The 27,478-nt window shown below is 57.1% G+C and overlaps 1 protein-coding gene across 5 annotated transcripts; it reads left to right on the plus strand.

Annotated features, from left to right (window-relative positions):
• Positions 1-2,660: 2,660 nt before the first annotated feature.
• On the plus strand, positions 2,661-26,516 carry MICALL1 (MICAL like 1). 5 transcript variants are annotated; one of them, XM_072973493.1, is made up of 17 exons: positions 2,664-3,287; positions 7,549-7,597; positions 8,048-8,189; positions 10,185-10,273; positions 11,389-11,531; positions 12,676-13,121; positions 14,371-14,428; positions 15,070-15,446; positions 16,852-17,267; positions 19,873-20,007; positions 20,628-20,754; positions 20,893-20,983; positions 21,135-21,208; positions 23,751-23,865; positions 24,062-24,108; positions 25,121-25,179; positions 26,284-26,516. In XM_072973493.1, the coding sequence occupies exons 1-17, from the start codon at positions 3,142-3,144 to the stop codon at positions 26,287-26,289; spliced, it is 2,520 nt and encodes an 839-aa protein (XP_072829594.1). In that variant the 5' UTR covers positions 2,664-3,141; the 3' UTR covers positions 26,290-26,516. The 5 variants fall into 5 exon arrangements, with proteins under 5 accessions (XP_072829596.1, XP_072829595.1, XP_072829594.1 ...); XM_072973495.1 differs by lacking the exon at positions 24,062-24,108 and having other exon boundaries at positions 2,661-3,287; XM_072973492.1 differs by having other exon boundaries at positions 16,852-17,261; positions 25,121-26,516.
• Positions 26,517-27,478: the final 962 nt, after the last annotated feature.

The following is a 27,478-nucleotide window of genomic DNA, read 5'->3' on the forward strand; positions in this document are numbered from 1 at the left end:
CAGGGGCCTCCTTTGGACACCTGTTATTCCCTGGGTTTCCGTTTCCCTTGCCCCTTATCATGCTGGACAAAGAGTGTCCAGTAGTCTGTCTCAGTCACCACACCAGCCACCTCTCCCCTGCTGTCATCCTGCCCTGCGCTGTTACTGGGAATAAATTAGAAAGGATTTGAACTACCTTCAGTGACATCTCTCACTAGCTTGCATTCCACTTGCTTTCTTAGGGGGTGGGTATCATTCAGTTCAAATGTCCCCACCACAAAGGTCTGCCCTGGTCACTCCATCTGCTTCCATGGTTCTCTATCACAGCCTCTTCCTTTATTTTTTTCCAAGCACCTTTCACCATCTGAAATGATCTTCGTTGATTTATTTATTTGTTCCCTGCCTGTCTTTCCCACTAGAATGTGAGTTCCATGAGGGCAGGGACCCTGTCTTGTTCATTCCTAGTCTCCCCTTGAGCACCCCAGCTGAGGAGCAGATGCTCAGTAAATATTTGTTGAATCCGTGTCTGAATTTAAATGTGTGCACAGGGTCTGGAAGGCCTAACTTCAAACTGACCATGGTGGCTACTTCTTAGGAGAGGACTGGGATTGAGGGAGACGGTCAAGTAGGAACTTTAGTTTTCTTTTGTTTTCACATTTTTGATAAGGAGAATGTATTTACTTACTCAGATAGTTAAAAAAAAACCAAAACAAACCACCAAATGAAGGGCCCAAATCCCTGGGTCTTAATCCTGAAATTATGGCATGATTTGGGGTCAGTGACCTGACTTGCCTAGCCATCTGTGGCTTCTGACATCACCTGTAAACATAGTCCCACCTCCCACCTGAACCCTGGATTTCTTGTCTGCACAGCATTTTTCCATTCATTATCTCACCTGATTACCCAAAACCTTGGGACACAGGAAAGGCACAGATTATTATCCCAATTTTATAGGGTAAGAAATTGGGATTCATAGGGGTGAGCTGTCTGGCCTGCAGTCACGTAGGCCCTTACATACTATCATGGTGAACTGACTCAGATAACTGGGGCCCGGAGGCTGGGCCAGGTAAGCTATCATTATGGCAACGGGATCAAGATCAGAAATGGAGCTGTCTTCAGGGACCTGAAGGGAGCCCCTTAGGCTGGGAAGGGCAGGAATATTATAATCCCTTTTGGGTTTTTTTTCCCCCCCTCTTGGGTTTTAATGAAGCATACTGGTGGTCTTTGAAGGCCAAGGTGGGTGCTGGTACCAGGGTCCTGAGCCCCAATCCCTGATTTAATGAGAGCACTTGGAACCCTCCTTTCTTAGAGCTACTTTCCACAGGAACAGGGCAAGAGGCGGCAGTGAAGGGCTGGTGAGGGGCCAAAAGGACTGGCCTGGGAGTGTCTACACTCTGCGCCCAGATGGTGGCCTTCTAGCCTCTGACAGATCCAGGGTGTGAGGCTGACCCAAGTGGGCAAGCTGGGGTCCCCCACCCTGGGTCATAATTGTATTCTGGGCTGGGACTCAGTAAACATTTGCAGAGATGAGATTTCTCAAGTCTGCCTCTTTCCTCGATAATTTACTCAGAAATGTTCAGGAAACAAGCTGGGTATAAGATGTTTTCAATCCATTTTACCACATGTTTACCAAGAACCCAGTATCAATAGCTAGAATGTATGAGTGATGGCCAATGGTGAGGCACAGTACCTCTTACTCCTCTCAGCCACTTTGTAAAGCAGGAATTATCCCCATTTTTAAGATGTGGAAACTGAGCTTCTTGGAGACACAAGACCACACGGCTGAGTGAGTAGGGAAACCAGGATTTAAGCCTGGGTCTATATGACTCCCAAACCCCTGTTCTTTCCATTCCTCTGAGGGCTTATGGTTGACAGACATTAAGTAGGACCCTGCTCCTTCCTTTGGGGAGTGGTGTGACAGACTCATCCCAGCTAACTACTGCACTGGTCAGAGTGACATCACCGCAATGGCAGCCTAGTAGAAGCTGATTCATCACCTGGGATCAGGAGAGGCCTCTGGGGAGGGTGGCTGTCCCAGGTCTTGATGGGGGAGCAGGAGAATGAGGCTGGGAGGATCCAAGGCCAAACACCCAATGTCCCAACAGACAAGGGCCTGCTTCCCATAGGTCCTTCCCCTGGGAGCCCAACCCACTACCACTCTAATCAGGATGCCCCAGTGGGGAGGGGGCAGATCCCTGCAGGACCCGTTGTTACGCTCACTGAGTGGACACCTAGACCAGCACTGCTGGGGGTTGGGAGGCTGGGAGTATGGAGTTTCCCTGTCAAGCTCTAGGGGGTAGGGGATGGCGGCAGACAGAGCTACCTGGAAATCGGGTGTGTTCTGGAGTGGTGACACAGTGTGAGGGAAGTTAGTGGTCATCTTGGGGTGCTTTGGGGTCTGCAGGGAAACTGCCTAAGGTGGGGGGAATGCCTCCCCAAAGTTTCAGGCCAGGGGAATGTGGGAGATTTGCAAGTCCTTCAGCCAAATAGCGGGAAGCAATTAGGTTGGGAGCAAGAAGAGAGTTCCCGGTGAGCAGCGTGGTGGAGGTGAAAGAAATCATTATTGCGAGGGACTAGTTTGCTGTGGGTGAGGGGTTCAGGGGTTGTCCCAGAGTTCTTTGAGGGGTCCACGGAGAGGGGAGGGAGTGATCGGGATCGCCGAGGAGAGGGGCGGTGGGGTGTTGGGCCGGCGGGGAGGGGTGGTCCGCGTCTAGGGGCGGAGCCGCCGCTGGGTGGGGCGCCAGCCCGCCGCCCCCTCCCCGCTCCCCGGCGGCGGCGGGCGGGGACCGAGGCCAGCGGGACGCCGGCGCCCGCGGCCGGCCCACAGCGAGGGTAGAGGGCGGCGGTGAGTAGGCGGCGGCCGGCGGGGCCGGGACACGCGGGCGGCGGCTGCTCGGGCAGGTCCGGGCAGGGCCGGGCGGGCAGCAGGCAGCCGAGCCGGGACCCCGCGCCGGAGCCCAAGCAAGGACACCGAGGCCGCGGCCCCGCCTCCTCCCCGCCCCCCGCCCGCCGCCCGCCGCCCGCGGGTCGCGCCCGGAGCTCCGAGAGGCGCCGGGCAGGGAAGCGACAGAGCCACAGCCGCAGCCGGAAACCGGCCTGGGCTGAGCCTGAGGGTGAAACCCGGTCCCGGCGGCGCCCGGAGCCGGACCCGAGCCCGCCCTCATGGCGGGGCCGCGGGGCGCGCTGCTGGCCTGGTGCCGCCGCCAGTGCGAGGGCTACCGCGGCGTGGACATCCGCGACCTGAGCAGCTCCTTCCGGGACGGCCTGGCCTTCTGCGCCATCCTGCACCGGCACCGGCCCGACCTGCTGTGAGTGCTGGGAGGGCGGGCGGCCGGGGCGCAGGGCGGCGCGGGCTCGAGCTAGGGACCCCCGCCCCCCTTAGTGACGCGGAGCCCGGGCGGTGGCTGGCGCCGCCCCCGGAGACGGAGGCGGCGACCCTCCGGCGGGCCCCCAACGCCTCGCAGGACACTGAGACCCTCCGACCCAGGGCTTCCCCTCCCCCACTTGGCCTCTGACCCCGCCCACTGGGACACTGAACCAGCCCCCCGTGCTGGTCCCTCTGCCTTGGCCCTGGCCCCGCCCACAGGGCACTGATTTCCGTCAAAGGAACACAGAGGCCTTGACTCAAGGGGCACCGAGCCCTTCTCGGGGACTCTGGGCCTTTCTTATACTAAACTCTGAAACAGGCGCGCCGAGCAGCCTCCTCCCCGTGAGACACTGAGGCCTGTTTCCTCTGTGGGGCCCCCTTGGGCTGAATCCGTCTCTGATTCCCCTATGGGATCTTGTCTCCAGGGCACTAGCACAGGAGGAGACCCGTGGTTAGCAGAGGTCCGATGAATGGATGTAACCCCCTCCAACTCCATTAGGACCCAGACCTGCCTCCCCACGTGTGTGCCCCACAGCCCTGCTGACCACAGTGGGGCAGGGCTACTTGAGTGAAGACTCCTAGGATCCAACTGACACCCCTCATGGGCTGCTCCAGGGTGTGAAATGGCCTCAGCTGCCCAGTGAGGTTCCATGGGAAAATTTATTCAGACCCCAGAGCAGTTGACTTGAGGTTTCTATCTCGACTTTCTCCTTGGGCCCTGGAACCTCTTACATTCATTCATTCATTCATTCACTCATTCATTCATTCATAAAACACTGAGTTTAAGTTTGTCTGGCATCCACAATTCCTTGTACTTCCTGTCTCATCTGCAAATCGAGGATAAGTGTCACGGTCCTGGCCTGTCTTGCGTACAGTCCCCTGGACAGGGCTCCGTGAGCCTGGCAGATTCTGCAGTCTTTGTGTGTCTGTTCCACCTCCAGACCTGCACTCCCCAAGGACAGCACCTGGGAGGCTTTGATGAAGGAGGGAAGAAAGGAAGGCAAGGATTCGATGGTGTAGATGCACTTAGTTGCTTTGTACCATGTGGTACAATGTCTGCGGGTGGTGGGGTAGGTCCTGGAGTGGGCCCTGGAGGAGAGGGTTTTGGCGGATGTGCACATAGAAGTGGATGAGATGAGTTGAAGGTGTAGGTGGGCTGCTGCCTGCTTTGAGGCATGTGACACGAGGTCAGGGGCTCAGGAGCCAGGGCTTGAAGGATGGAGAAGGGCACCCAGATTGGACCCATGCCTTAGAGCAGAGGGGTCTTCTGCTTTTGGCTGGGAGGCAGGCGGTGAGGCAGGGTCAGGGTCAGTGTGTGAAAGGACTTGGGTGTCAAGCTAAAGCTGCGTGACCGCCCTGAGCCTGCCAACACTAAGTGCAGGCTGCTTGGTTTGCGGTCAGCTCCTCCATGTGCTGAGTGTGCAGCCGTGGGAAAGTCACTGGATCCCTCCAGGCAGCAGTTTCCTCATCTGTAAAGTGGGGTTGATAATAAGACCCACGTCACTGGATTGTTGTGGGGATAAAATGAGATCGTGAACATTCAGTTGACATTAATTATTATAAGTAGTGTTATTAGGCAGTAGGGGAGGATGAAAGTGTCTTATTCCTGCATTTATTCCCCAAGTGTCTGCAGAGTGGTACTCTGTGCTGGACATTGTACGTGGTAATGAAAATAGCAACCAACCAACCAAGAGACAAACCCCACACAGTCTCCCACAGCTTCTGGGGGTAACAGAGGTATAAATAGTGCTGATAATTCCATGTGGGAAGTGCTGTATCAGATGGGCAGGCTGGGAAGGCCTCTCAGACATCACATAGCCATAGGAGATAGCAGGAGGCAGGTCAGGGCCGAGGGAAGGTTGTTCTGGGCAGAGGGAGCCGCCTGAGTGATCATAGACATAGGCAGCGCTATTGGAGTCCATAGCACATGGCAGGGAGGGCCAGATGTGGCTGGGCCGGAGTGCTTAGGATCTCCTGCTGGCTAAGAGGGGTGGATGGGGTCATGGGGAGTCATGTGGGTTTTAAGCAGGGGAGGGATGTAGCTAGAGTTGGTGTGGAGTGGAGGCCAGCTTCCCTCCTGAAAAGAGATCCAGGATCAGGTTCAGGCAGGCCAGCATCTGGGCTGCCAGCCCATTGTACAGGAGAAAAACTGAGGCCCAGGTCCTACGTAAGGCATAGAGAGGACCTCAGCAATGGGTAGGGGAGGACCTCCCTGAAAATAGGGGTGACGTAGGTGTGAGGGTAAGAATCATCTTCGAAAGGGGTTCAGGCCCCTGGAGCTGGGGGCCGGTTCATTCTCCCTCCCCTGTCCAGGCATCTTTAAGCTCCCTTGAGGTCAGAGACCATGTGGGTTTCATTTTTGTATTCCTCATCTCCCCCAGAGCCAAATAGAACTTCCCAGGCCTTTGAAGACTCTCAGAAAATATCTGTTCCCGAAGTCCAGATGTTGATTCAGGATGAAGCTAGGGGAGGGGGAAGAAGCCGGAGGAAAAAAATCGAAGTATCTTGGGGACCTTTACAGTTTTCACATTGTTTCCAGCATTTATTCATTCAGTAAACATTTATGGAGTGCCTACTAAGTACAGGGAACTGTAGGGTGCTGGGTTCACAGGGCGAACAAAATGTGACCCCAGCCTTCTAGGAACACTACTGGGGAGACTGAAATAAACTCACAGACAAGTTGCTTTTGTCTCATTCGTGCTCAGAACAAGCTTTTGTTGGAGGCTGAGCTGGTTTCACAGTGTCCCAGAGGTTTAGAGAGGTTACGTAGCTTGCTCAGAGTCACACTTCTAGGCAGTGGCAAAGCAAGGGGAGGAGTCAGGGACCCAGCTAAGGGGAGAAGGAAGCGTCTAGCCAGAGGTGACAACAGGGGCTGAACTCATACACAGTCCCCTCCCCCTCTCCCTCCTCAGTCCACCCAGCCTTGGAGCACCTCCTGGGGTTTGCAAGCTGCCGTCTCCTGCCTTGGTCTAGGGTTCACTGTACCGTGGACTCTGCCTGGTGAAGTTAGGGGTCGGGAGGGCAGGAGAGGCTCTTTTGTGTCTGTGAGGCTTGCCTCTACCAAACCCAGACTCGACCAGTCCTCCCCACCAGCCTGGAAGGTGGTACGAGCGCTTTCCTCAGTTTGCAGATGGGAAAATAAGGGCCGGCAAGGACTGCTGACTTGCCCAAGGCCCCACAGCCTCGCCCGGAAGAGCAGAAGTGCCTGGGACCCAGACTTTGGAGGCTGGTGCTGCCTGCTCCGGCCTCTGGGCCCACGACTCGGGCAGTCAGGCTGCAGTTTTCAGCCATAGAAGGACACGGCTTCCGCCGGGTGCACCCAGGAGGCTGCTGAGCAAGATGGCCGGGCCTCCTCTGCTGGTTTCGCCACTCCAGCAGCCGGAGCGGGGAGGTGGGGAGGGGGATAAATAAAGCCAGGGTCCCCCAGGAGGCCCTACCACTTCTCACCTGTCCCAGCTTAGAAACTGGGAAACCCTTCACTGCTCCCCCAGAGACAGTGCCCCCAGGAATGGCCCAGCAGGGTGGGCCAGCCATTCAGTGCCAGCAGCTCTGGAGAGTATAAGCTTTCTAGTCTAGTTCAGACTTGTTCTATTCCTGGCCCCATTAAAACAACATTCCTTTTCAGGCTGGGTTAGGGATTTGGCAAGTTGGTGTGGCTTCTCCAGGTTTGTGATATGCAGTGGAAGGACCAGAAATGTGGATTCCCAGGGCTAGGTGGCCTCCCCACCACCCGCTGGGCCTCAGTGTCCCTGTCTGTAAAATGGGGTAAATACCTGCCAAGCAGAGTTGAAAATAGAGTAAATTTAAGACAGGAGCTCAGCCCAGTGCCCGGCATGGGGTCAGCAATCCATGGATATCCCTGCTACCAGCATTGGTCCTGGTCTTAGTTTTGTCTTTGCCACTGAGTCAGGACTTGGCTTCCTGGGGAATAATCTTGAAGATCAGACTTCAGCCCCGCCCCTTCTGAGTGATTTCCAGCCTCTGCTTGGAGGCCTCCTGAGGCATGAGCTCATGCTCTGCCCTACCTGGCAGCCCCAACTCTGTCAGATGTGCTTGTTGCCTCAGTTTCCTCCTGAGTCCACAGAGCCTTCCCCCAACCCTGCTGAGGCCTAGGTTGGCTGGGATGAGGTCACCTCCATTGGTCACCCCACACCCCTGCCCCGGCCTTCCTCAGTGCTCCTCCTCCCCTTTGCTTCTTGCAGAGATTTTGACTCACTTTCCAAGGACAATGTCTTCGAGAATAACCGTTTGGTAAGTCCCCCAGACAGACAGAAGCCCAGGAGGCTGTGTGTGTTGAGGGTGGGGTGGGAGGATGGAGATCTTGCAGGCCAGGGCTTGTGGACCAGCTCCCAGATGAGCTTCCCTGCACTGGGGCCCTGGTTGCTCCTCTCCCTGCCCGCCTGCTTCCCTCTGGCCCACTTGTGTCTGGAGCACAGGCCTTCCCCTTCTCTAGATCATAGTGTAAGGCCAGAGCTGGAGGGAGCCTACAGTTGCCCCTGCCCTGATCCCCCTCATCCTACTGAGGGAAGCTGGGTCTAAGCGGAGAGGGGCCCACTGACCCTGCCTCCTCTTCCTCTTCCTGCTGTGGCTGCTTCTGCACACCCCCCAACTTTCCCCAACCCCTGGACCTGCTCCCATCCCCACCCCTTACCTGCCTCTGCCCCAGACCTTCCCTCACTCTCATACCTGTTCCTACCCCAGGCCTTTGAAGTGGCTGAGAAGGAGCTGGGGATCCCTGCCCTCCTGGACCCCAATGACATGGTCTCCATGAGTGTCCCCGACTGCCTCAGTATCATGACCTACGTGTCCCAGTATTACAACCACTTTGCAAGCCCCGGTCAAGGTGAGAGGGGTGCACCCTCTGGGGAGGCTGGCCTGGGGGCGGGGCTGGGGATATGTCCTATTGTTTTCTGAGCTACAAACAGGCGCCAGGAGGCAGCCCATCATTCATTCACTATATCATTCATTTACTTGCTGAAATATTTATTGAGTAGAATAACACTGTGCTGGGCCCTTGGGGTACAGTTTTGACCGAGATCACTGCTCCTGGAGCTCACAGCCTTGTCCGGAAGACACAACAAATATGTAACAGCAAATAACATCAGAGGAGACAGAGCATGGCAAGGTCATCCGCCGCCTGGGAGTTCACCTCTCTGGCACCCAGCCTCACTTCCTGTTTGCAGACACTTCCCTGGAGTTTTTCCTCTGGTGGGGAAGTGATCCTGTAGGGCTGTTGTGCACTGTGTTCCCAACAGTGACCTTCAAGACCTGAGAACACAGAGGAAATGGGTTCAGAGAGGGGAAGCAAGGAGCTCAAGGTCACACAGCAGGAAAACATAATCAGAATCCAGATGTCCTGACTCCTGCACTGTGTCACTGCTGCCACAGGTTGTGTGGGTGGTGGGCACCTTGCCCGTCCCCTGTCCCATGTCAGTCCTTTCTCCTGCCTCTGCTCTCTGTGCGGACAGTCTCAGCCCATCTCTTTAAAAAAGTATTCTTTGAAATCAGGATTATTATTTTCTTACTAAAACATGCTTACTGTAGAAAATTTGGAACATAGAAAAAGCATAAAAATTTCAAAATTAAAATAATCTCCTACTCCCTCCCCCAGATAATGCTAGGGATTAATGTTATAACAACCAGTAACATGATGTGTATTTTACCAAAAGTCAAGATGAAAGTATTTCTCCATTGCCGAGTCTTTGGTGAGAGGCAGTGTGGACTCAGCATTTTGGCTCTGCCCTTTGCTGTCTGGGTGAGAGTGGGCCACATGGTCACCTCTTGTCCTGGTGAGAGCAACAGTGCCCACCTCACAGAGCTGATGGGAGTAAATGAGGAAATGTGAACCTGTGTCTGGCCCTAATTTAAGACTCAAGGTTACCATTATTATTACTTTTTTTAAAGCCCCTTTTTTGAGGGGAGCGAGGTAATTAGGTTTATTTATTTGTTTAAATGGAGGTGCTGGGGATTGAACCCAGGACCTTGTGCATGCTAAGCATGCGCTCTACCACTAAGCCATACCCTCCCCGCATTATTACTTTTTTATTCCATTGGTTAGAGTTTTAGCTTGCTCACCTAGAATCACAATTCAGTCTTACCTTCTGGAAGGTTCCATGTTGCCAAACTCCAGTCTTTCTTTACTAAGCTCTTCTCTGGAAGGCCACTTTCCGGGGACCTGCCAGGTGGGTAGGTCAGGGAGGACCCTCAGTAATACTGTCAGTGGTGCCCGCTCCGTTCCCGGGTCCTCACCGGACACCCTGGGGGTGCAGGTGCCCTGGTGGCCCAGTTCCCTGCACTGTGCCCTGAGAGCACCCCCCGGGCCTACGGGGAATTCTTGTTGCTACAGGCACAGTTTGTGCTTTTCGTACAACTTGGCCCCTAAATACAAACCATTTTCATCCCACCTGCTGCTCAACCAGAGGAGACAGCATGGTGTTCCAACGCTGGAGGCAAAGCTGGCTGTTAGACACCTCCAGATGGTCCTGTTCTGTATTTTCTGGGCCCACTTAGCCTGGCAGGAAGGAAGCTGCCCGTCCGTTCACATACTGGGCACTGCTGGTTCTGGGACCGGCCTGATGCCTTGCTGTTCACGCTGCCCTGTGTGGTGGGGGCCTCTGTCCCACTTTGCGGAGGCTCAGAGAGGTTAGGTGGCTTGCCCTTGGCGCTTAGCTCAGAGGTGGAGGCGTCCCCTGGCCTGTGTGAAGTGGGAGCCTGTTCCCACTGCATCGGGTGGCCTGCCTGCAAGTGGTGGCGGTGGAGCTCAAATCTCAGGCCAGGTTGGGCCTCCTGGGACTCCAGGGTTTCCAGATGCCTGAGTCTCTTTCCTGTCTTTTGGTAGCTGGTGTCTCACCCGCTAGAAAGGGCCTGGCATCGTCCTCCCCACCATCTGAAGGGCCCACCCCGACGGAACCAGGAGACAGGGCTCAGGTAGGCAGAGGCTGGGGGTGGGAGGGCGAGGTGGGGGTATGACTGCCATTGCAGTGTGAGAGGACATTCTCGGCCCCTTCCCACTGGCTTCAGAAGCAGAGTCTCAGAGGCCAGGGCAGGGGCAGGGGATCGCAGGCCTGGGAAGGGGCACAGAGCATCCATGGACTGACTTTCCCTCAAGGGACTAACAGGACTTAAATGTACAACACAGCAGACACTCCCCTTGAGGCCTGTGAGAAAGAGCTTTTAACTTCCTGGTGTGATTCTATTTAATCCTCTCAACAATACTGGGAGGTTGGCATTATGTGTCCTGATGTACAAATGAGGAAACTGAGGCTCAGAGAGGTTTGTTCATTTGTCCAAAGTCTCTTAGCTGGGAGGTAGAGGCCACACTGTCAGTCCCCTGCTCCAAGATGCTTAGGGGGTGACACCAGCCTTTCACATCTGGACTGCACTTCACTGTGTTTCAAGGGCTTTCCCCAGCTGCTCCCATCTGCTCCTATCTGCTCCTTGCTGGAGGAGCTCTTCAGGGACAGGGAGCTGGCCCAGGGTGGGAGCCCAGTGAGGATGTGCAGGAGACAGCAGGGGTAGGGTTCTATTTGGCAGGTGGGAACCCAAGGCCTAGAGATGAAAGCAACTTGTTCAAGGTCACGGAGCTTAGACGCTGAGAAGCTGGGATTTAAATCTCCTTGGCTCTAGTTGGGGAGAAGGAGAAGGCAGACAAGGTGGGCCTAAGAGGACAGTCACCTGTCAGGGAAAGCCCACCTACCAGGTGGGAGAGGGGCAGGAGCAGCTCACGGGAAGGGATTCTACATCCAGGAGCTGCCTTTCTGGCAGGGAAGTCCCCAGAAACTGGAAGTCAGGATTTTTATGTTTCCACTCTGACTCAGTGACCTTGAGCAAGTCTTTCCCCCTTTCTGGGCTTCAGTTACCTCATCTAGAAAACAGTGACAGCCTCCCACCCTCTGCCCCTCTGGGACTCTGATGGAGTCAGTCAGCACCGTGCACCCTTGAGGGGACGGCCCCCATTAGACTGGGGAACCAGGGGAGTGTTCTGGGACAGGGTGGTTGGTGACCCTGCCCTGCCCCTAATCTGCCCACCTCCTTCTCTGCAGGGCGAGGAGCGCTCCTCGGGCAGCCTGTCGGAGCAAGGCGCCCATCGGACGCCCAGCAGCACGTGCGCGGCCTGCCAGCAGCATGTGCACCTGGTGCAGCGCTACCTGGCTGACGGCAAGCTGTACCACCGGCACTGCTTCCGGTGAGTGGCTGGGGAGCCTGGGAGCAGGGAGCATCCATGGATTCAGCACCACGTGTGCCCGACCTCTTGCCAGGCTCTTCATGCTGAAGCATCTTGCTTATCCCCATTTTCCTGATGAACAGACTAAGGCCGAGTGAGAGGAGAAGTCATGCTAGTCACATAATGAGAGAAATGGGGCCAGAGCTCTTTGAGACTAAGTACCTAATGGTGATGAAGGAGCAGAATTGGAGAAAGGAAACATTAAAAAAAGAATCTCAGTAATAACTTGCTTTCAGTGTGTGGTCCCCAGGGGAAGCCAGGTTTAAAACAAATGGAATAAGAGGCAGGGAAAATATAAGTAGCTTATTAGAGAATGTATGAAACATTTTACGTGTGATTAAAAACAACATCAACAAAGCAAATTGAATACTCGAGGGAAACCGGTGACTGAGAGTTACAGTGAGTATTCAGTTGTGGTTTAGTTGTGGGTGCGTGTGTGTGTGTGTGGTGGCTGGATCTGGAAACCCAGGGACCTAACTGCAGAACTGAGGTGTCAAGGGGGAAAATTCTTGAGAAAGGGAACCATTGCATCAGCCTAGTCACGTCTGGCCACCAGGGCAACGTTTTAGAAACTTTTTGTGGTGACCCCCCCCAGTAAGAAATGTTTGACACTGACCAGCTGTGCTTGCATCCCTGAAATAAAACTTGTATAAATAGATGTACAACTGGAATTAGAGTTTCATAAAACAAGTGTGATACACTCTGATGTATTTATTTTATTCTATTTCAGTAAAAAACAAAACAAAAAAACCTGGTTGGTTGAAAACCACTAAACTGATTTCCTGAGCCACTAATGAGTGGTGGCCCGCACAGTGGAGGGAACCTCCAGGTTCGGGGGGAAGCCTTTGCTTCCTCTTGCAGCAGAAACTGAAGTCGTGTTTCACAATTTGTGTTGCTGACTTCCCGGGGTTTTATTGTTCTGTGATTCTGACATTTACTGTTTTCCTTTTCCGATGGGAAGTCCTGGGCACTGAGACAGGGTCCAGGCTGGTAGTTGGGAGGAGGGGAGGGAGAGCCTTGGCTGTGGCAGGAGGGGTATCCAGCACCCTGGACTGGGTTGCCTGGTTAAGTTGACCTCCCCACCCCACCCCTTTCTCCTTGGCAGGTGTCGACGGTGCTCCAGCACCCTGCTCCCCGGAGCGTACAAGAATGGGCCAGAGGAGGGCACCTTTGTGTGTGCAGAGCACTGCGCTAGGCTGGGCCCAGGTGGGCGGTCGGTGGTCAGGCCCGGACCCCCCCCGCAGCCAAAGCAGCAGCATCTTCCAGAAGAAGCCAAGGATCTGGAGGGAGGCGGCCCCAGCCCTAGTGTGGCTGCAGGGGCTGAGGTGGACCTGCCCAAGGCCAGCCCAGAAACCCGGCCCCAGATCCCCACCAAGCCCCGTGTTCCTGGCAAACCACAAGAGCTGGCCAACCCCCCGGCCGGCCGCCCCACACCTGCTCCCAGGAAGGCCTCCGAGAGCACAGCCCCGACGCCCCCCACGCCCCGGCCCCGGTCAAGTCTGCAGCATGAGAACCTGGTGGAGCAGGGAGGCAGCGGCGGCCTGGTGAACGGTGAGCCACAGTCCAGCTGGGGCTGGGAGCTCGTGGAGTGTGTCTGGCATTTAATCTTGCATGTGCATTGCTGGTATTCGTGGGGTCACACCATCTGTTTGTGCTTATGTGTGCTGTGTATGTGCAGGGGATGACTGTGGTGCTGAGGTTTTGAATTGGTGCAGCAAATAGTTACTGAGGCCTCTCTGTGCATGCCCTGTTCTCCATGCTGGGGGCACACGGACCCCAGCCCTGGACTGCCCCGTTTTGTGTGTGCTGGGGTGTTTGTGTTTGTCTTGTATACTTCAGTTTTGGGGTGTGTAGTGAGTGCATGCTGTGTGTGCCTGTGTCCCGAGTGAGTGTCTCTGGGACTTGGTGTGCCCACACTCAGCTGACCTCCCCTCCCTCACCCAGCTTATGTGCTTGTCCATGTGTGGATGTCAGGCAAGGAAAAGTCGGGGCAGGGGACAGGGGAGGGTGTGTCCCCGGTCAGATGGGCCCCTGGGGTGCTCTCCAGGCTAGCCTGAACTGCGAAGACCCCTGCCCCGCTTCCTCATTGCAAGACCTTCCCACATGACCTCCCTGGGCTTCCATGAGCTCATGGAAGCGAGGTTCCTTGTCACCTGAGATGGGCCGGGCAGCTCTTATCAGTGGGGACCTGGGGGAGGGAGACTCCCAGGGTCTACCTCTGGGATTTTTCAGTTCTGTTCCACACTCATGGAGGCCCGTTCCTGAGCTGCGCGCTGGGGATGGAGATACCGTTCAGACCTCTTTGTGCCTTTGAGGTGCTGCCAGCCTCGAGGGAGAGACAGATGCGGGCACAGGGATTTCGGTAGAATGTAGAAGTCTGTTAAGAAGGGGGAAGCAGAGACTATTGTGGGATTCACGGAGGATACTTGGGAGGCCGAGGCTTCCAGGAGGACGTGACACTGGGGCTGAGTTGAGACGGTATTTCCTGTCCACTGTGGGGAAGTGTTAGAGGGCACCTGGGTTCCCCCTTCTTAACTGAAATTCAGATGGGTCTCCAGGTGTCCTGGCCTTTCCCCTTTGACCTTCTCTACCTTTCACCTTCAGTGCTTATCTTGTCTCCCTGAGGGCTGGGCCCAGGAGGTGTGAGGGTCCAGGTGAGGTTGCCATGGCCCCGCGGAGTCCAGGGCCCACCAGGTGTGAAGGAAGGGCACTCCTTGGTGAGGCCGGCACTTTGGCCGGTTCCCTGGGTGCCCGACTCTGCTGCTCATGAAGGCCTGTCTCACTCTCCTTTCCCATCTAGGGAGGCTGCATGAACCCCCCGTCCCCAAGCCCAGAGGGACGCCCAAGCTGTCAGAGAGGTACGCTGGCCCCTGAGGGGCTTTCAGGGCCCTGTTTGGGGCCTGGATGGGTAACAAGGCCCTGTGACCCACCAGCACAGCCTCTCAAGAATGGGCAGAGCTCACCCGCACCCCCCAGCAGGAGCCTGTGCCTGTATCCCCTTCCCTGTGGCTCCCCTGGGGTCCCCTTTCCTGTGGGCAGCAGTGCCTGTTAAGAGATGGCTGCCTCTGGGGTCCCTTCACCTCTCCAAGCCTCTGCTGCCTCTGTAATGTGGGGGGCCTAGGCCTCGCTGCCAGAGTTGTGAGAATCAGCAGCAGAGTACAGAAAGACCCAGAAAAGCCCAGCTGTGCACCTGGCTCAGCTCCTCCACCCCCGGGACCTTGCGTCACAGGCGAGGACATCTCTTCCCAGCTGTTCTTTGGGAGCCGTGCTTCCCCTGTATGGTCCATGAGAGAGGGGGGCAGAGATGGAGAGACAGGCAGAAAGACAGAGGACCCCAAGGTCTCTTCAGCTTTGGTACCAGACTGGCCCCACGGGGCTAGGGTGGGAGAGAAGGGCGCGGTGTCTCATCCACCCTGTTTGAGGACTCAGGACTGTCCGTGGAGAGGATGCGGCTGCCCTTGCCTCCTAATGATTTCTGCCTCTTCCTGCCTCCGTCCAGGTCGCCAGCCCCCAGGAAGGACCCCCCGTGGATCACGCTGGTGCAGGCAGAGCCAAAGAAGAAGCCAGCGCCCCCGCCCCCGAGCAGCAGCCCCGGGCCGCCGCCAGGCCGGGACAGCAGGCAGGTGGAGAACGGAGGTGTGGACGAGGTGGCTGCAAGGGGCTCAGAGGCGGCTGGCCCGGAGCCCAAACCCTACAACCCCTTTGAGGAGGAGGAGGAAGAGCCCTCAGCTGCACCCAGTGTGGCCACTGGCCCTGCCCTGGCTCACCCGGAGTCCACACCCAAGTCCCTACACCCCTGGTATGGCATCACCCCGACCAGCAGCCCAAAGACAAAGAAGCGCCCGGCCCCCCGAGCACCCAGTGCGTCCCCCCTCGGTGAGTGCCTTTCCTGGAAGTTCTCCAACAGTTGGGACTCTGGGGTTGGGCATCTGATCAGCCCAGGGCCGAGGAAGGGCCTGTGGTTTAGAGGGATCCCCTCCAGGCCAGGTGCCATATGTGTCCTCAACTAATCCTACAGCAAACCTGTGAGGTGGGTATCATACCCCATTTGACAGGTGAGGCAACTGAGGCACAGAAAGGGTAAGTGATTTGCCCAAAGCCTCAATGTGATTAAGCAGTGGAGGCAGAATTTGAACCCAGGGTCCAGACTCCAGGCTCTTAACTTTCCATAACCCACTTCACAGGACTATTGTGAGAATTAAATGTGTTATCCACTGAAGTGCTCAGCACAATATCAGGTCTCGGGAAGCACGCGGCAAGAGTTAGCTCCAAACTGGCCCATGTAGTCATTATCCTGCAGTCACCAGGCAGCTCGGGCTCTGACCTGGATGCATGACATGGCACTAGTGACTTTGAGCACTTCCTCCTCTGTGTCTGTCTTCAGTCTCCCCATCTGGAAAATGGAGGTGATGGCCAGCTGCAGGGCACTGTGTCTCCCTCCGCCCAGCACTTCCTCTCACCATCTTGCAGTCTCCTTGGGCCCTGTGCCTGGTCACCTTCTACCACGGCTGGGGTCCGGCTGCCTCCAAGACCGCTGGGGGAGCCCCTCAGACAGTGGGGTTGAGAGCATGTGGGAGGTGACCAGAGGCAGGAGCTCAGGTGGTCCAGGGTCTCTGCTTGGGCCCCTGCTGGTGCCCTGGGACCCTCCCGCTGAGTGTGCTTGTCACAGTGGAGGTGGTGGGTGAGCGAGGGATGCAGCCGATGCGATGAGCTCTTGAGTCAGACACAGCTGGGTCCAGTCCCAGCCCTTGTCTTCTCTGAGTCTGTTGCCTCATTTGGAAAGTGCAGCTGATACCTTGACACATGGTTTATCCATCATCTGCCTGAGGATGACGGTGGCACAGGGCAGTGCCTGGCCGCAAGCTGGCCACTGCGAGGGTTGCCCACTCCTCCCTCTCAGGTCGGAGGCAGAGGAGAAGGCAGACAGAAGCGAGGCTTTTTGCCTTTTCAGTTCGGCTTTGCTTTGGGTCAGATTGGATGTGGGAGGGGAAGTGGAGGCCGCAGCCATGCTGGATGAGGAAAGAAACCCAGGGCTATGGACACGTCCCGAGGTGGCCCATCAGAGCCTGAGGAACGTGGGATGAATTTGGATGATTTGTCTGCCAGTGACCTTGGTCCTGCCATGTACTTGCTGTTCTCTGGGCTTTTGCTTTTCTGAATGTGGAGGATGTGGGTTTCCAGGGCCACCTGCAGCTCTGTCGAGAGTAGAGCACATTAGGGGAGGCTGGAAGCCCTGCCCCTGCCCCTCACACGGCACCCACTCACACGTTCATTTCTGCAGCTCTCCACGCCTCCCGCCTGTCACACTCGGAGCCACCCTCGGCCACCCCGTCGCCAGCCCTCAGCGTGGAGAGCCTGTCGTCCGAGGGCTCCAGCCAGCCCCCCAGTGGGGAGCTTCTAGAGCCGCCAGTTGTGCCCAAGAGCTCCTCAGAGCCTGCTGTCCATGCCCCTGGCGCCCCTGGGACCTCTGCCAGCCTCTCCACCAACTCCTCCCTGTCTTCCTCTGGGGAGCTGGTGCAGCCCAGTGTGGACCGGACACCTCAAGCCAGCCCTGGCCTTGCCCCCAGTACTGGGGGCAGCCCGGGTCCCCCGCCAGCCAAGCCCTGCAGTGGCGCTGCCCCCACCCCTCTCCTGCTGGTTGGAGACAAGAGCCCTGCACCTTCCCCTGGAACCTCGTCCCCACAGCTCCAGGTAAAGGTGAGTGCCTCACCCTTGCTCAAAGCTGCTGTCCTGTCCAGTGGATGTGGGCCTGGTCTCAGGGCAGGAGTGTCCAGGGCCTTCCATCTTTGCTGGCCCTAGCTTCTTGGGTGACCTTGGCTGGGGCCAGCTACCCGTTCCCCACTCCATTCACTGAGGTCCAGCTCCATCTCTCCATCCTGCCATCCACTGGCCAGACCTCCCGTCCATCTGTTCACCTGTCCACCTGTCTGGCCCTCTGCTTATTGAGGCTCTAGCTATTATTTACCTGCTGTGTCCAGGCACTTGCCCGTTTGGGGAGTGTCCACCAGCCATCCTTCTGTCCACCCTTCCATTCACTGAGGCCCTGTGTGTGCCAGACCCTGGCAGGATGGCATTGAGACCCTGTCCTTGCCCTTTAGGAACTCACGTTCTGCTCAGAGAGAGAGGCCCAGCTGAGTTCTACAAGGTCCCCTGGGGTAGAGCACAGAGAGGAGGGGATGACTACCTTCTCGGGGTCATTTTCCTTCTCCAGAGACCTCAGTCTCCCCTCCTGTAGAACGGGGCAGTTGGTGTTCATTGAGTCCCTCCTGTGCGCACGGGCTGGCCTGGGCTCCGGAGGTGATGTGGCTGTGGTAGTCCCCGCCCCTCAGCTGCTCACAGTCAGGTCGGGGTGGGCTACTGAAATGACTACACTGCTATGTGCAGAGTTTGTAGTGAGGGGTGGTCAGCCCTCCATAGGAAGTGGAGTGATTTACTGAGTGCTTGTTGTGTGCAGCTCCTAGGCTGAAGACAGACCCTGCTCTGGGCTCCCCTCTCCAGGCCCCCTCCCAGGCTCGCCCCGGGCTCCGTCTCCTCTCTGGGCTGAGTAGGCACGTGGAGGGTCTGCTGGGCACCCATCCCTGGGAGCTCATTTTCCAGATGACCTTTGTGGGCTGGGGGAGCACTTGTTTCTCAGTCCCACCTCAAGAATAGGGCATCACAGGGGTCAGGATATTCTTCTGGGCACCTGGTTCACGAGGGGACCTTTCCTGCAGCCGTGGCCTCTTTGTGCCACCAGGTTCTGATCCTCCACCTTCTGTGCCCTGCAGCCCTCTGAGGGCCCAAGACTCGTCCAGCCCCGGGTGGAGGGTGGCAGGACAGCTCACGTGGGCTGGCTGTGGTCCTGGTCTGACCGACCTGACAGAGGATGAGTCTGCGGAAGGGCCTGAGCTGTTGGCCCAGCCTCCACTTGTGTGCCTCTTGAAGGTTATTTAGCCTCCCCTGGCCCAGGCCACAGCCTCCTGTCCAGCTTGGCCACCCACCTGCTGTGTGACTTGGAGAAGGCCCCATCCCTTCTCTGGTTCTCTCTGCTCTGAGGAGTCCCAGGGTTCCTTGGTGTGGGAGGTGGGGGAGGGAGTGGATTTTGGATGCCTCTCCCCTCCCCCCTACAGGCAGCTCCCTTTAAACATCTGTCTCCTGTCCTGTGGTTTGTGAAAGGTTGGTCTGAAGGAGTTTTGTGGCTGAGAAAAGGCTGAGAACCCTTGAGGGGCTGGAGGCCTTCGGGCTGTTTGGCCCTGCTGGGCCCCTCTGGGTGTAACTGAGCAGGGTGGGGGCAGACCTCACATGGTCTTCCTTCTTGGGGTGCCCCAACCCTAATCCCAGGATTCAGAGAGAATCCCAGAGGCAGCGGGGCAGGAGACAGGGACCTTGGGCAGGTCTGTCTCCCTGTGGTGCCTGGACTCTGGCCTGGCACTTTCCTTGCTTCAGATCCCAGAGCACCTTCCAACCTGCAAGAGTCTCTCCCAGGGCTGGCACAGGTGAGGTGAGCAGGGCTCCTCTCTCCTCCCCGTAGTTGTTGGAGAGCTGGGTGATCACTCCTGGGAGCACTCCGTGGCTTCAGGTGATGCCTCTGTTTCCGATGAGCTGGGACAAGTGGTTGGAAAATGTTGGCACTGCCTGTGTGGCAGGCGGGGCCTGTCCCAGGGCTGGGCCAACCCGACTGTGCTGGCCTCAGAGAGGACAGGGATCTCCCTAGGGGGCAGCAGAGGATGTGAGTCTTTCCTGGGCAGGGCGGGAGCTACCTTCCTCCTCCCTCTTCCGGCTGGTGGAAGGCGGGATCCCTGCTTTTGCACTTCCTGGCTGGGCGGCCCTACGCAAGGGGCTTCATCCCTCTGAGCCCTGGAATCCCTGCTGGGAAAAGGGAGATTGTGAGGCCCGAATGAGCTAGTACAGCTCTGTCCGACCCTAAACTCCATGTCCTGACCACTGCCCCCAGCCCCACTCTGAAACAGTCTCATCCCAGCTTGGGCCCCTGGGAAGAGCATGACCTTGAGCGATTTACTTAACCTCTCTGAACCTGAGTTTACGCAGCGGTGAAGTGGGCATCACACTACCTACTTTATGGAGTGGTTGTGAGGCTCGAACAGTATCTGGTGCAGCAGGTGCACAAGGGAGGCGCTGGGAAATGGACGTGTTTGTTGGATGGCTGAGTGCCTCAGAGACCAGATGCTGGGAGGTTCCCTCTCTGCCTGGACCCTCCTTCCCCGGGGACAGGTCTGCTTGCCATAGTCCCAGGTGATCAGGCTGCCAGGGTCTTCCTGCCCCCAGCCCCAGCTTATCTTCTGTCATGTCTTCCTGCCTTTAGTCTTCCTGTAAGGAAAATCCTTTTAACCGGAAGGCATCACCCACAGCATCCCCAACCATAAAGAAGGCCACCAAGGGCTCGAAGCCAGCGAGACCGCCTGCCCCAGGACACGGCTTCCCGCTCATCAAACGCAAGGTACGGCTGGGAACCCTGGACACCAGGCTGCCTGAGCCTGGGCCTCCTCCCTTGGCGGACTCAGGCTTCCCATGGGACTCTGTGACAGGATGGGCTATCTGGGCAGCTACCCTCAGGTGCTGGAGGAAGGAGATGCTTGTGAGGCCCGGCTGGGAGATGTAACTTGCAGCCAGGGGGATTTTGAGCAGATCAGCTGCTCTCAGCCGAAAGCAACGGGTGATGCATTTAACTTGTTACTAATAATAGTTCAAGGATCAAAGTGTTCACATGACATACTTCTACTTAACCAGCTTAGAGTATTCTCAATTTCTTTCTCTAATAGGGTCATTCTCTTACTTTGTCATATCTTTTCTGAAGTGGCAGAAGAGGGGGAGGAAGTTGCCACAAGAGGCAGGAAGTTGTGTCTCTGGGTGTGCCTGCTGGCACTAGGACCAAGCCCTATCTCTGCACCCACCCCTCCCTACACTGGGATCCTGGTATCTGGCCACATGGGTGTGCGACAGAGCCGGGGCCTGGGCCTGTGGTGGCCAGTGCTGGCTGGAGAGAAGAGGGAAGCTTCTGGCAGCAGACATGTGGGAGGGCAGGCTGTATCCTTCAGGTGACTTGGTGCTTTCGGGCAGGTCCAGGCTGACCAGTACATCCCCGAGGAGGACATCCACGGAGAGATGGACACCATCGAGCGCCAGCTGGATGCCCTGGAACACCGTGGGGTCATGCTGGAGGAGAAGCTGCGTGGGGGAGTGAACGGTGTGGGAGCTGTAGGGGGCCTGTGGGTGGGACTTGGATGGGTGGGGGGAGCCTCTCTCCCTGTGTAGGAGCCACCATGGTTCCTTTGAAGGGAGAAACTGCCTCCAGCCCTGGCCTCAGTGGGCATCTGGCTTCCAGAGGGCCGTGAGGATGACTTGCTGGTGGACTGGTTCAAGCTCATCCACGAGAAGCATCTGCTGGTCCGGCGGGAGTCCGAGCTCATCTATGTGTGAGTCCTTCCTCCCCTTGGCCCCTGGCTCCCCTCCCCAGAATCTTTGGAGCTTAGGACTGACTGAGAATCTGCACCTTCTTCCCTCATTGCGAGGCTCAGGGCAGGAGATTGGGGCAGACCTAATAACTGCCTTATTCTCATGCTCTAGCTTCAAGCAACAGAACCTGGAGCAGCGCCAGGCCGATGTGGAGTATGAGCTCCGGTGCCTCCTCAACAAGCCAGGTGAGTGCAGTCACACCCACACCCCTGACACCCGCCCTGGGGCCCGGTGACATGGAAGAGTGGGCCAGGTTCTTCCCCTGCGGGCTGGGAAGTGGGCAGACAGGGCCCTGATGGGGGTGCGCAGGCAGGCTCTGGGAACAGGCCAGAGGACAGGGCCAGGAGGTGCTGTCTGGGTTCTAACAGGTGATAAATAGGCTCGAACTGTGAACGGAGAGGGAACAGCATGGCTGGCGTGAGGGTATGATGTGTGGTGTGGGATGACAGGCCTGCTGGGAGCATCACGCCCAGGAGCAGACTGGCCTGTTTGGGCCGTGGACTCTCTGAGATGTGTGGCTGGGCAGCACCCCAGCGGGGAGGGGTCAGGCTCCAGGGCCCAGGGCTGCCCCGATGATCGAGGGAGGGCAGGTGCTTGTCCAGGGGCAGCTCTGAGCTCATGGCCATTAGGCCAGAGGACAGCAGGACTGCTGGTGGGAGGAGGAGTGGTAGAAAGGCCCCCACAGTGTGGCTCACAGTAACTCTGGAAGGGAGGGATGGGATGTGCTCGGAATGGGGGGGGGGAGCAGCAGGAGGGCCTGGGTGGGGAGTCAGATAGTCCTGGGTCTTGCCGCTAACTTGCTAGGTGACCTGGGGCAGCTTTCTTAGCCCCTCTGAACTTCATGTGTAAGCAGGGATGAAGGGTACCCACCTCATAGGGTATTCTTAGGCCCAGGAGACAGTGGATGTGGAAGGGCTCTGTGCCCTCTGAGGGGCTGATGGCTGATAGTTATTATGTGGCTGAGTTGGGATCTGGGACCAGGATGTGGAGTGAGCGGACAGACAGCCGGACTAGGGAGTGTCCAGGGGCGGAAGACAAGGCCTTTGACCACTTCCTGTGGCCCAGGTAGTAGGCATTCACGTTCCCATCTGACGGATGAGGAAATGGAGAGCCAGCGAGGCTGAGAGTCTTGCCCTTTGGTGGCAGAGCTGGGCTATACACGTCTCTGACCTGGGCCTGTCCCTCCACATAGCCTCTCCTGCCTGCTGAGACAGTGGCCTTGATTTTCTACTGAGTGGGGAGCTTGGGAGGCTGGATGAGACCTAGAGGCAGGAGTGTCCCTAGGGAGGTCACAGAATGTCCCAGCCCAGCCCTACCATCTATGAGTCACTCCCATCTCCATAGGCTGGGGCGTGGCTGTCACTCAGAGGGAGCCGCAGCGACACCTTGTGGCCAGGGTGGGCGCAGCACCTCTGTACCCCAGGCCAGCCTGGTCCTGGGCTTTTTGTGTTGCTTCTCCAGCCCTCTGTGTGGTGGACTGGAGTTTGTCATCCTGTCCCAGATGCTGCCTTTGGAGGGTGAGATGGTTTATAAGGCCCTAGGTGGGCTGGAGACCCACAGGTCACCATAAGGGCTGTAGCTTGGGGGTGTCAGGCTGCCTGGGTTCTATTCTTGCTGTGTTTTATTTATTATTATTTTAAATTTTTATTTATTTATTTTTATTGCAGTACAGTCAATTACAATATGTCAATTTCTGGTGTACAGCACAATGTCCCAGTCTTGCATATACATACATATATTCGTTTTCATATTTACCCTTGCTGTGTGATACTGGTCAAGGACTTAACTTCCCCAAGCCTCAGTTTTCCCACATGTAGGTTGGGATGTAACTTACCCAGGCCCTAGATTTGGGAAGTAGCAAAGTAGGATGTGAACTGAGGTGGTGACGCTGAAACCCATGTCATCCCCAGAACTCTGCTGGGCCAACTGCTCCGGAGTTTGGGCAAGTTGAGGCGGTAGGGGGCTGGGTCATGGCTCAGGGGTCTCAGGATGCTTATTTTGAGATGAGGAGGCCTGTGGTGGCAGATGTTGGAGGGAAGGTCAAGTGTGGGCATCAATTCCCGGGGAGCCTGTGGGCTGGGTGAGAGATTACCAAGCTGCAGGTGCCGGGCCTTGGGGGGTGGTCCTATGGGATGGCTCGGGCTCTTGAGGGTTCTTGAGAGGAGGCTGGAGGGGCAGCAAGTGTATGAGACATCAGGAACACCTCCTGGCTAGGCTTCCTGTCTACGCGGTCCCCTCTAGTCTGCCTTCCTTCATGGCATTATATGAATGCCCCAGTATGCCACTTGGGTCATGTTGCTTCTCCTGCATGAGGACCCCTGGGTTTCCCTGTTATCTCCCACCCTGCCCCACTCTGGCCAGCCCACCATTGGAGGCTCTCAGCAGGCCCAGCCCGAATCCTGCCTCCCCCAAGAAACCACCTAGTGAACATTTGTTGAATGAATAATGAACATAAGCAGGAAACTCTTCGGCACTTGCTGGTCTCCGTTAGAACACGTGTGTGCTGGCCTTCCCGGAGCTCCCTTGCAGAGTTTTGTTGGTAGGCAGACTGGAATCCTTGATCTCTTCTATGACAGCCTTCATTTCTCCTTACAATCCCCACCCATCTGGGGCCTCCTCCCTGTCCCTGTGGTGTCTAGTGTGGGGCTGGTCCGGGCCACCCTTAGCCCTTAGGTGTTGGTTCCTCGCTTTCTGGAACTCATGTCCCCCAACTCTCCCCTTGGGCAGAAAAGGATTGGACAGAGGAGGACCGGGGCCGAGAGAAGGTGCTGATGCAGGAGCTCGTGACCCTCATCGAGCAGCGCAACGCCATCGTCAACTGCCTAGATGAGGACCGGCAGAGGTGACATGATCGGGGGAGGGTTTCCCCAGGGCTGCCTTTGGGGCGGAGCCCAGAGCAGGCAGGCCAGCTCTGCCCTCACTGCCAGCCGTCCCAGTGTGCCCTTGCTCACCCTGTGTGGACTCCATGTCTGGAGGGGACTGAGAGATGATCTGGTCCTTCCTCCTGTGGGACACTCAGCTTCCCTTTCTCATCTCAGGGAGGAAGAGGAAGATAAGATGTTAGAAGCCATGATCAAGAAGAAAGGTGAGGCCCCTCCTGGGGCCCTGGCCCACTTAACTCCTGGAGGGTGGGGGGCAGTTTGAACAAAGGGTTGGAGCGGGTGCTACAGGGACAGTGTGTGCAAACTCCTAGCCTCTGCTTTGCCGGGAAGGCCAGGTGTAGGAAGGCCAGCCAGCCTACAGCCAGGAGGGTGTACCCAAGGGGAAGATGGCGGCATACGGGAGCATTTTCCCAGGGTGCATCTGCCTTACACCCTGCATTCCTCCTTGAGATCTACAGCTGGTTTAGGAGGGGTCTGTGGGCTCAAAGAGCAATCCCTCCTGCAGATAAGATACTGCCTAAAATGGTTAAAAGAGCCCTGGACTGGGAGGCAGGAGATCTGGGCCTAATCTTGGTTCCACCAGTGACTCATGTTGTGGCCTGTGGTTAAGTCTAGGCTCCAGCTAGACTGGATTCCAGTCCCAGCTTTGGTGCTTCCCAGATGGATGGTTTTGAGCCGGCCACCTCACCCCTTTATGCCTCCTCTCCTCGTCTGCAGACCTGGGTGACAGAGGCACCCACCTCCCGGGCGTGTGCTGAGGATGACTGAGATAACGCATAGAAAGCCCTTAGCCCGGGGCCTGGCACCTCCAAAGAGCTAGGATGGTGTTAGTCCATTTCAAAACCCACATTTTCCTCAACTGTAATAAGTTGGGGCTGGGATGGATGATTTTCTGAGGTTTTGTCCAGCTCTGTCAGCGTCTGTGTTGTAATGCGCAGAGCTGTGGGCACCAGCCTGGGGGAACTGAGCCTTTTAAAGATGGACGTACTCCAGGCTGGGGGGCTCCCATGTTGCTTTCATGTGTGCTCGTCTCCCAATCCTGCCTAAACGCTGGGGAGGGTATGTCGCATTTTAGACACGAAGAACCGGAGGCTCAGAAGGGTGCAGGGACGTGCCCATGGTTCCGGGCAAGGTGGTGGCGGAGGTGGGCCATCGCTCCTGGCCATCACCCCCACCCCTGGCCTGCCCTGATGGACTCCCGTATCCCTTCTGCAGAGTTCCAGAAAGAGGTTGAACCCGAGGGCAAGAAGAAGGGCAAGTTCAAGACCATGAAGGTGCTGAAGCTGCTGGGAAACAAGCGGGACCCCAAGAGCAAGTCCCCTGGGGACAAGAGCTGACAGCATGCCGCCAGCTGGGGGCCCCACCCCTCCTGGCTTGGCCCTGGGCTGTGCTCTGCTGGGAGCACCCCGCTGCCTTCAGGATCAGCTGAGAGGAAAGATGACTTAAGGGAAGGGGGCTTCTTGGTGACAGCCTCTCCCTCCTCAGGGTCCTCTGCCTGGTCTGGGCCAAAGAGTTTTCTTCCCTCTCCTCTGAGCCCCAGGCGGCTTCAGTTGCGCCCAGCCTGGTTCTGACGACTCCAGATGCTGTGACCATCCCCAGGAGCAAGCCGGATCCGGGCCCGGGTCTGGATTTGGGTCTGGGAGCGGCAGCCGCTGAGCACACCCGCCCCTCGTCCCGCTCAGCCTCTGCCGAGCCGGGTAGCTCCTTGGACCCTCTTCTCTTTGTGCCACATCCAGATGGCAGCCTTACCTGTCAGAGTCTTTGGGTCTGTCTTTTGGGCCGATGGTAGCCCTCCGGCTTGGGTGTCTTGCCTCATGGGCTCTCCCCTCTCGGCAGGCCGGTGAGCAGGGCTCGGCTGCACTGGCTTCTTCCCGCCCTGGTCCTGGTTCTGAAACTTCCTTTCAATGCGGGCGGCCCTGACTCCGTTTCTCCTCACTCAGGAGCTCTATTTATGAAGTCTCTTAATTAAGTTGGAGGTAGTTACTGTGTTCTCAGATGCGAATGGGCCTGATGGACAAATCCCTTCCTCTGTTCCTGGAAGTTCTAGGAGGTTCTTCCCTCATCTCCCCTTGTTCTGCAGGAAATCTCACTTCCCAGGACGTGGGGCTCTGATGGCCGTGCTGGGGTGGGTGGGTGCCAGGATGCTGAGTCCCCCAGGATGGGCCTTGGGGAGTTCTGATCCCTGACCCTCAGCCAGATCAGCAGCAGGGGTGTGCTGCCCGTAGGTGCTAATCCTGGTCCTGTACCACACGGTAGCCTGGCCCTCCTGTCCGCCCTTCCCCACCACCCCAGGGCTGGGGCATGGTGCACCCACTCTGGGTGGTCATTGCTAGTGTGTCTCCTCATGTTCGTCTGTTGTCCGTTCTCTCCCACCGAAGGACTGACGGCTGCTCACTCCTTGGGATGGCTGTGGGAGAGGAGCCGCGGGTGGGGACCACCACCGTACCCCCGGGAATGTGCCCAACAGCTCTTGGTCAAAGCACTGTTGCTCTAAGCTATGTCTGGGGTGTGTCTAGGGCCCCTTGCCCTCAGCACACCTCTTGTGGAAAGATCGCACTGTATTAACTTGAGAGGGTTTTCCTCACTGACAATAAACAGAGACCACCTCTAATTGCTGGTGTCCTGCAGCCTTGGGGTGCCTTCCCCTCGCCAGGTCTGCTGTCTTCCCTGCCTTGGCCGCGCCTCGTGGCCCGCCTGTCTGATTGCCCAGGAGGGTGTGGACGGGCTGCCACCGATGCGGGCGGGACCGCTTCCTCTGCAGGGAAGGTGGCTCCCACACCTGTGCAGCCCGGCCTCTCCTTCCAAACGTGCCTGTTGAGGACCTGGAGCTGGGGTCACCAACTCCAGTACCTTCCAGGGGCCGGGCAGGTGACACCCATGAACCAGGCTGGGCTCTGTCAGGCTGACTTGATTTCGGGGGACTTGGTGGTGGGGACTGGGGTGATCTGGGGTGGATATGCCGCAGCCAGAGGGGGAGGTTCTTTTTCCCTTAAGTCAAATGTAGCATGTAGGGATGTCAGCCCAGTGGGGCCTGACCTTTCCATTTTTCAAAAGAAACTAGAAATCCAGACGGTGTGTGTGTAATTTGTAAATGTTGGCAACTGATCTGAATTTAAACCAAGGGTAGGTTGCTGTGGTGTCACAGGTGGGCTGAATTTGTCCTGGGTCCTCCAGCTCGCTGCCTCTGGGCCACGTGCTGCGGCCTCTGAGGTGGACGGCGGCTGTCCTCGTCACGTTGCACGCTCGGTCCTCAGGTTCTGGAGGGTGTGTGTGGAGACAGGCTTCCCATGGAATGTTCTGGAGCCAACCCTTGATCTGGTCCTCACTGTTTATTTGCTTGAGGCTGCAGGGCCATGTTTATTCTGCAAACCCGAACTTGGGTCATGTGGCCTGAGAGGATTATATGAATCCCTCCAAGTGGGAGGGTTGGTTGAAATCTCTAAAATACTTTGATTTATGGGGACAGCAAAATGACAGAATCCGGGAGAGCGTAGGGCTTGTGGTTGTCAGAAGACATGGGGACTGCCCTGTGCTGCGTGCCAGGCCCACGGCGCTGTCCCTGCGGGCGGGTGT

Source organism: Vicugna pacos, chromosome 12 (assembly GCF_048564905.1).
Source record: "Vicugna pacos chromosome 12, VicPac4, whole genome shotgun sequence".
NCBI lineage: Eukaryota > Metazoa > Chordata > Mammalia > Artiodactyla > Camelidae > Vicugna > Vicugna pacos.

Excerpts from the sequence above, each read along its gene's own strand:
- MICALL1 (XM_072973491.1), top strand. The coding sequence starts at position 3,142 with ATGGCGGGGCCGCGGGGCGCGCTGCTGGCCTGGTGCCGCCGCCAGTGC. Across the intron at positions 11,532-12,675 it reads TACCACCGGCACTGCTTCCG|GTGTCGACGGTGCTCCAGCA; the intron begins GTGAGTGGCTGG and ends TCTCCTTGGCAG. Across the intron at positions 20,984-21,134 it reads GAGTCCGAGCTCATCTATGT|CTTCAAGCAACAGAACCTGG; the intron begins GTGAGTCCTTCC and ends CTCATGCTCTAG.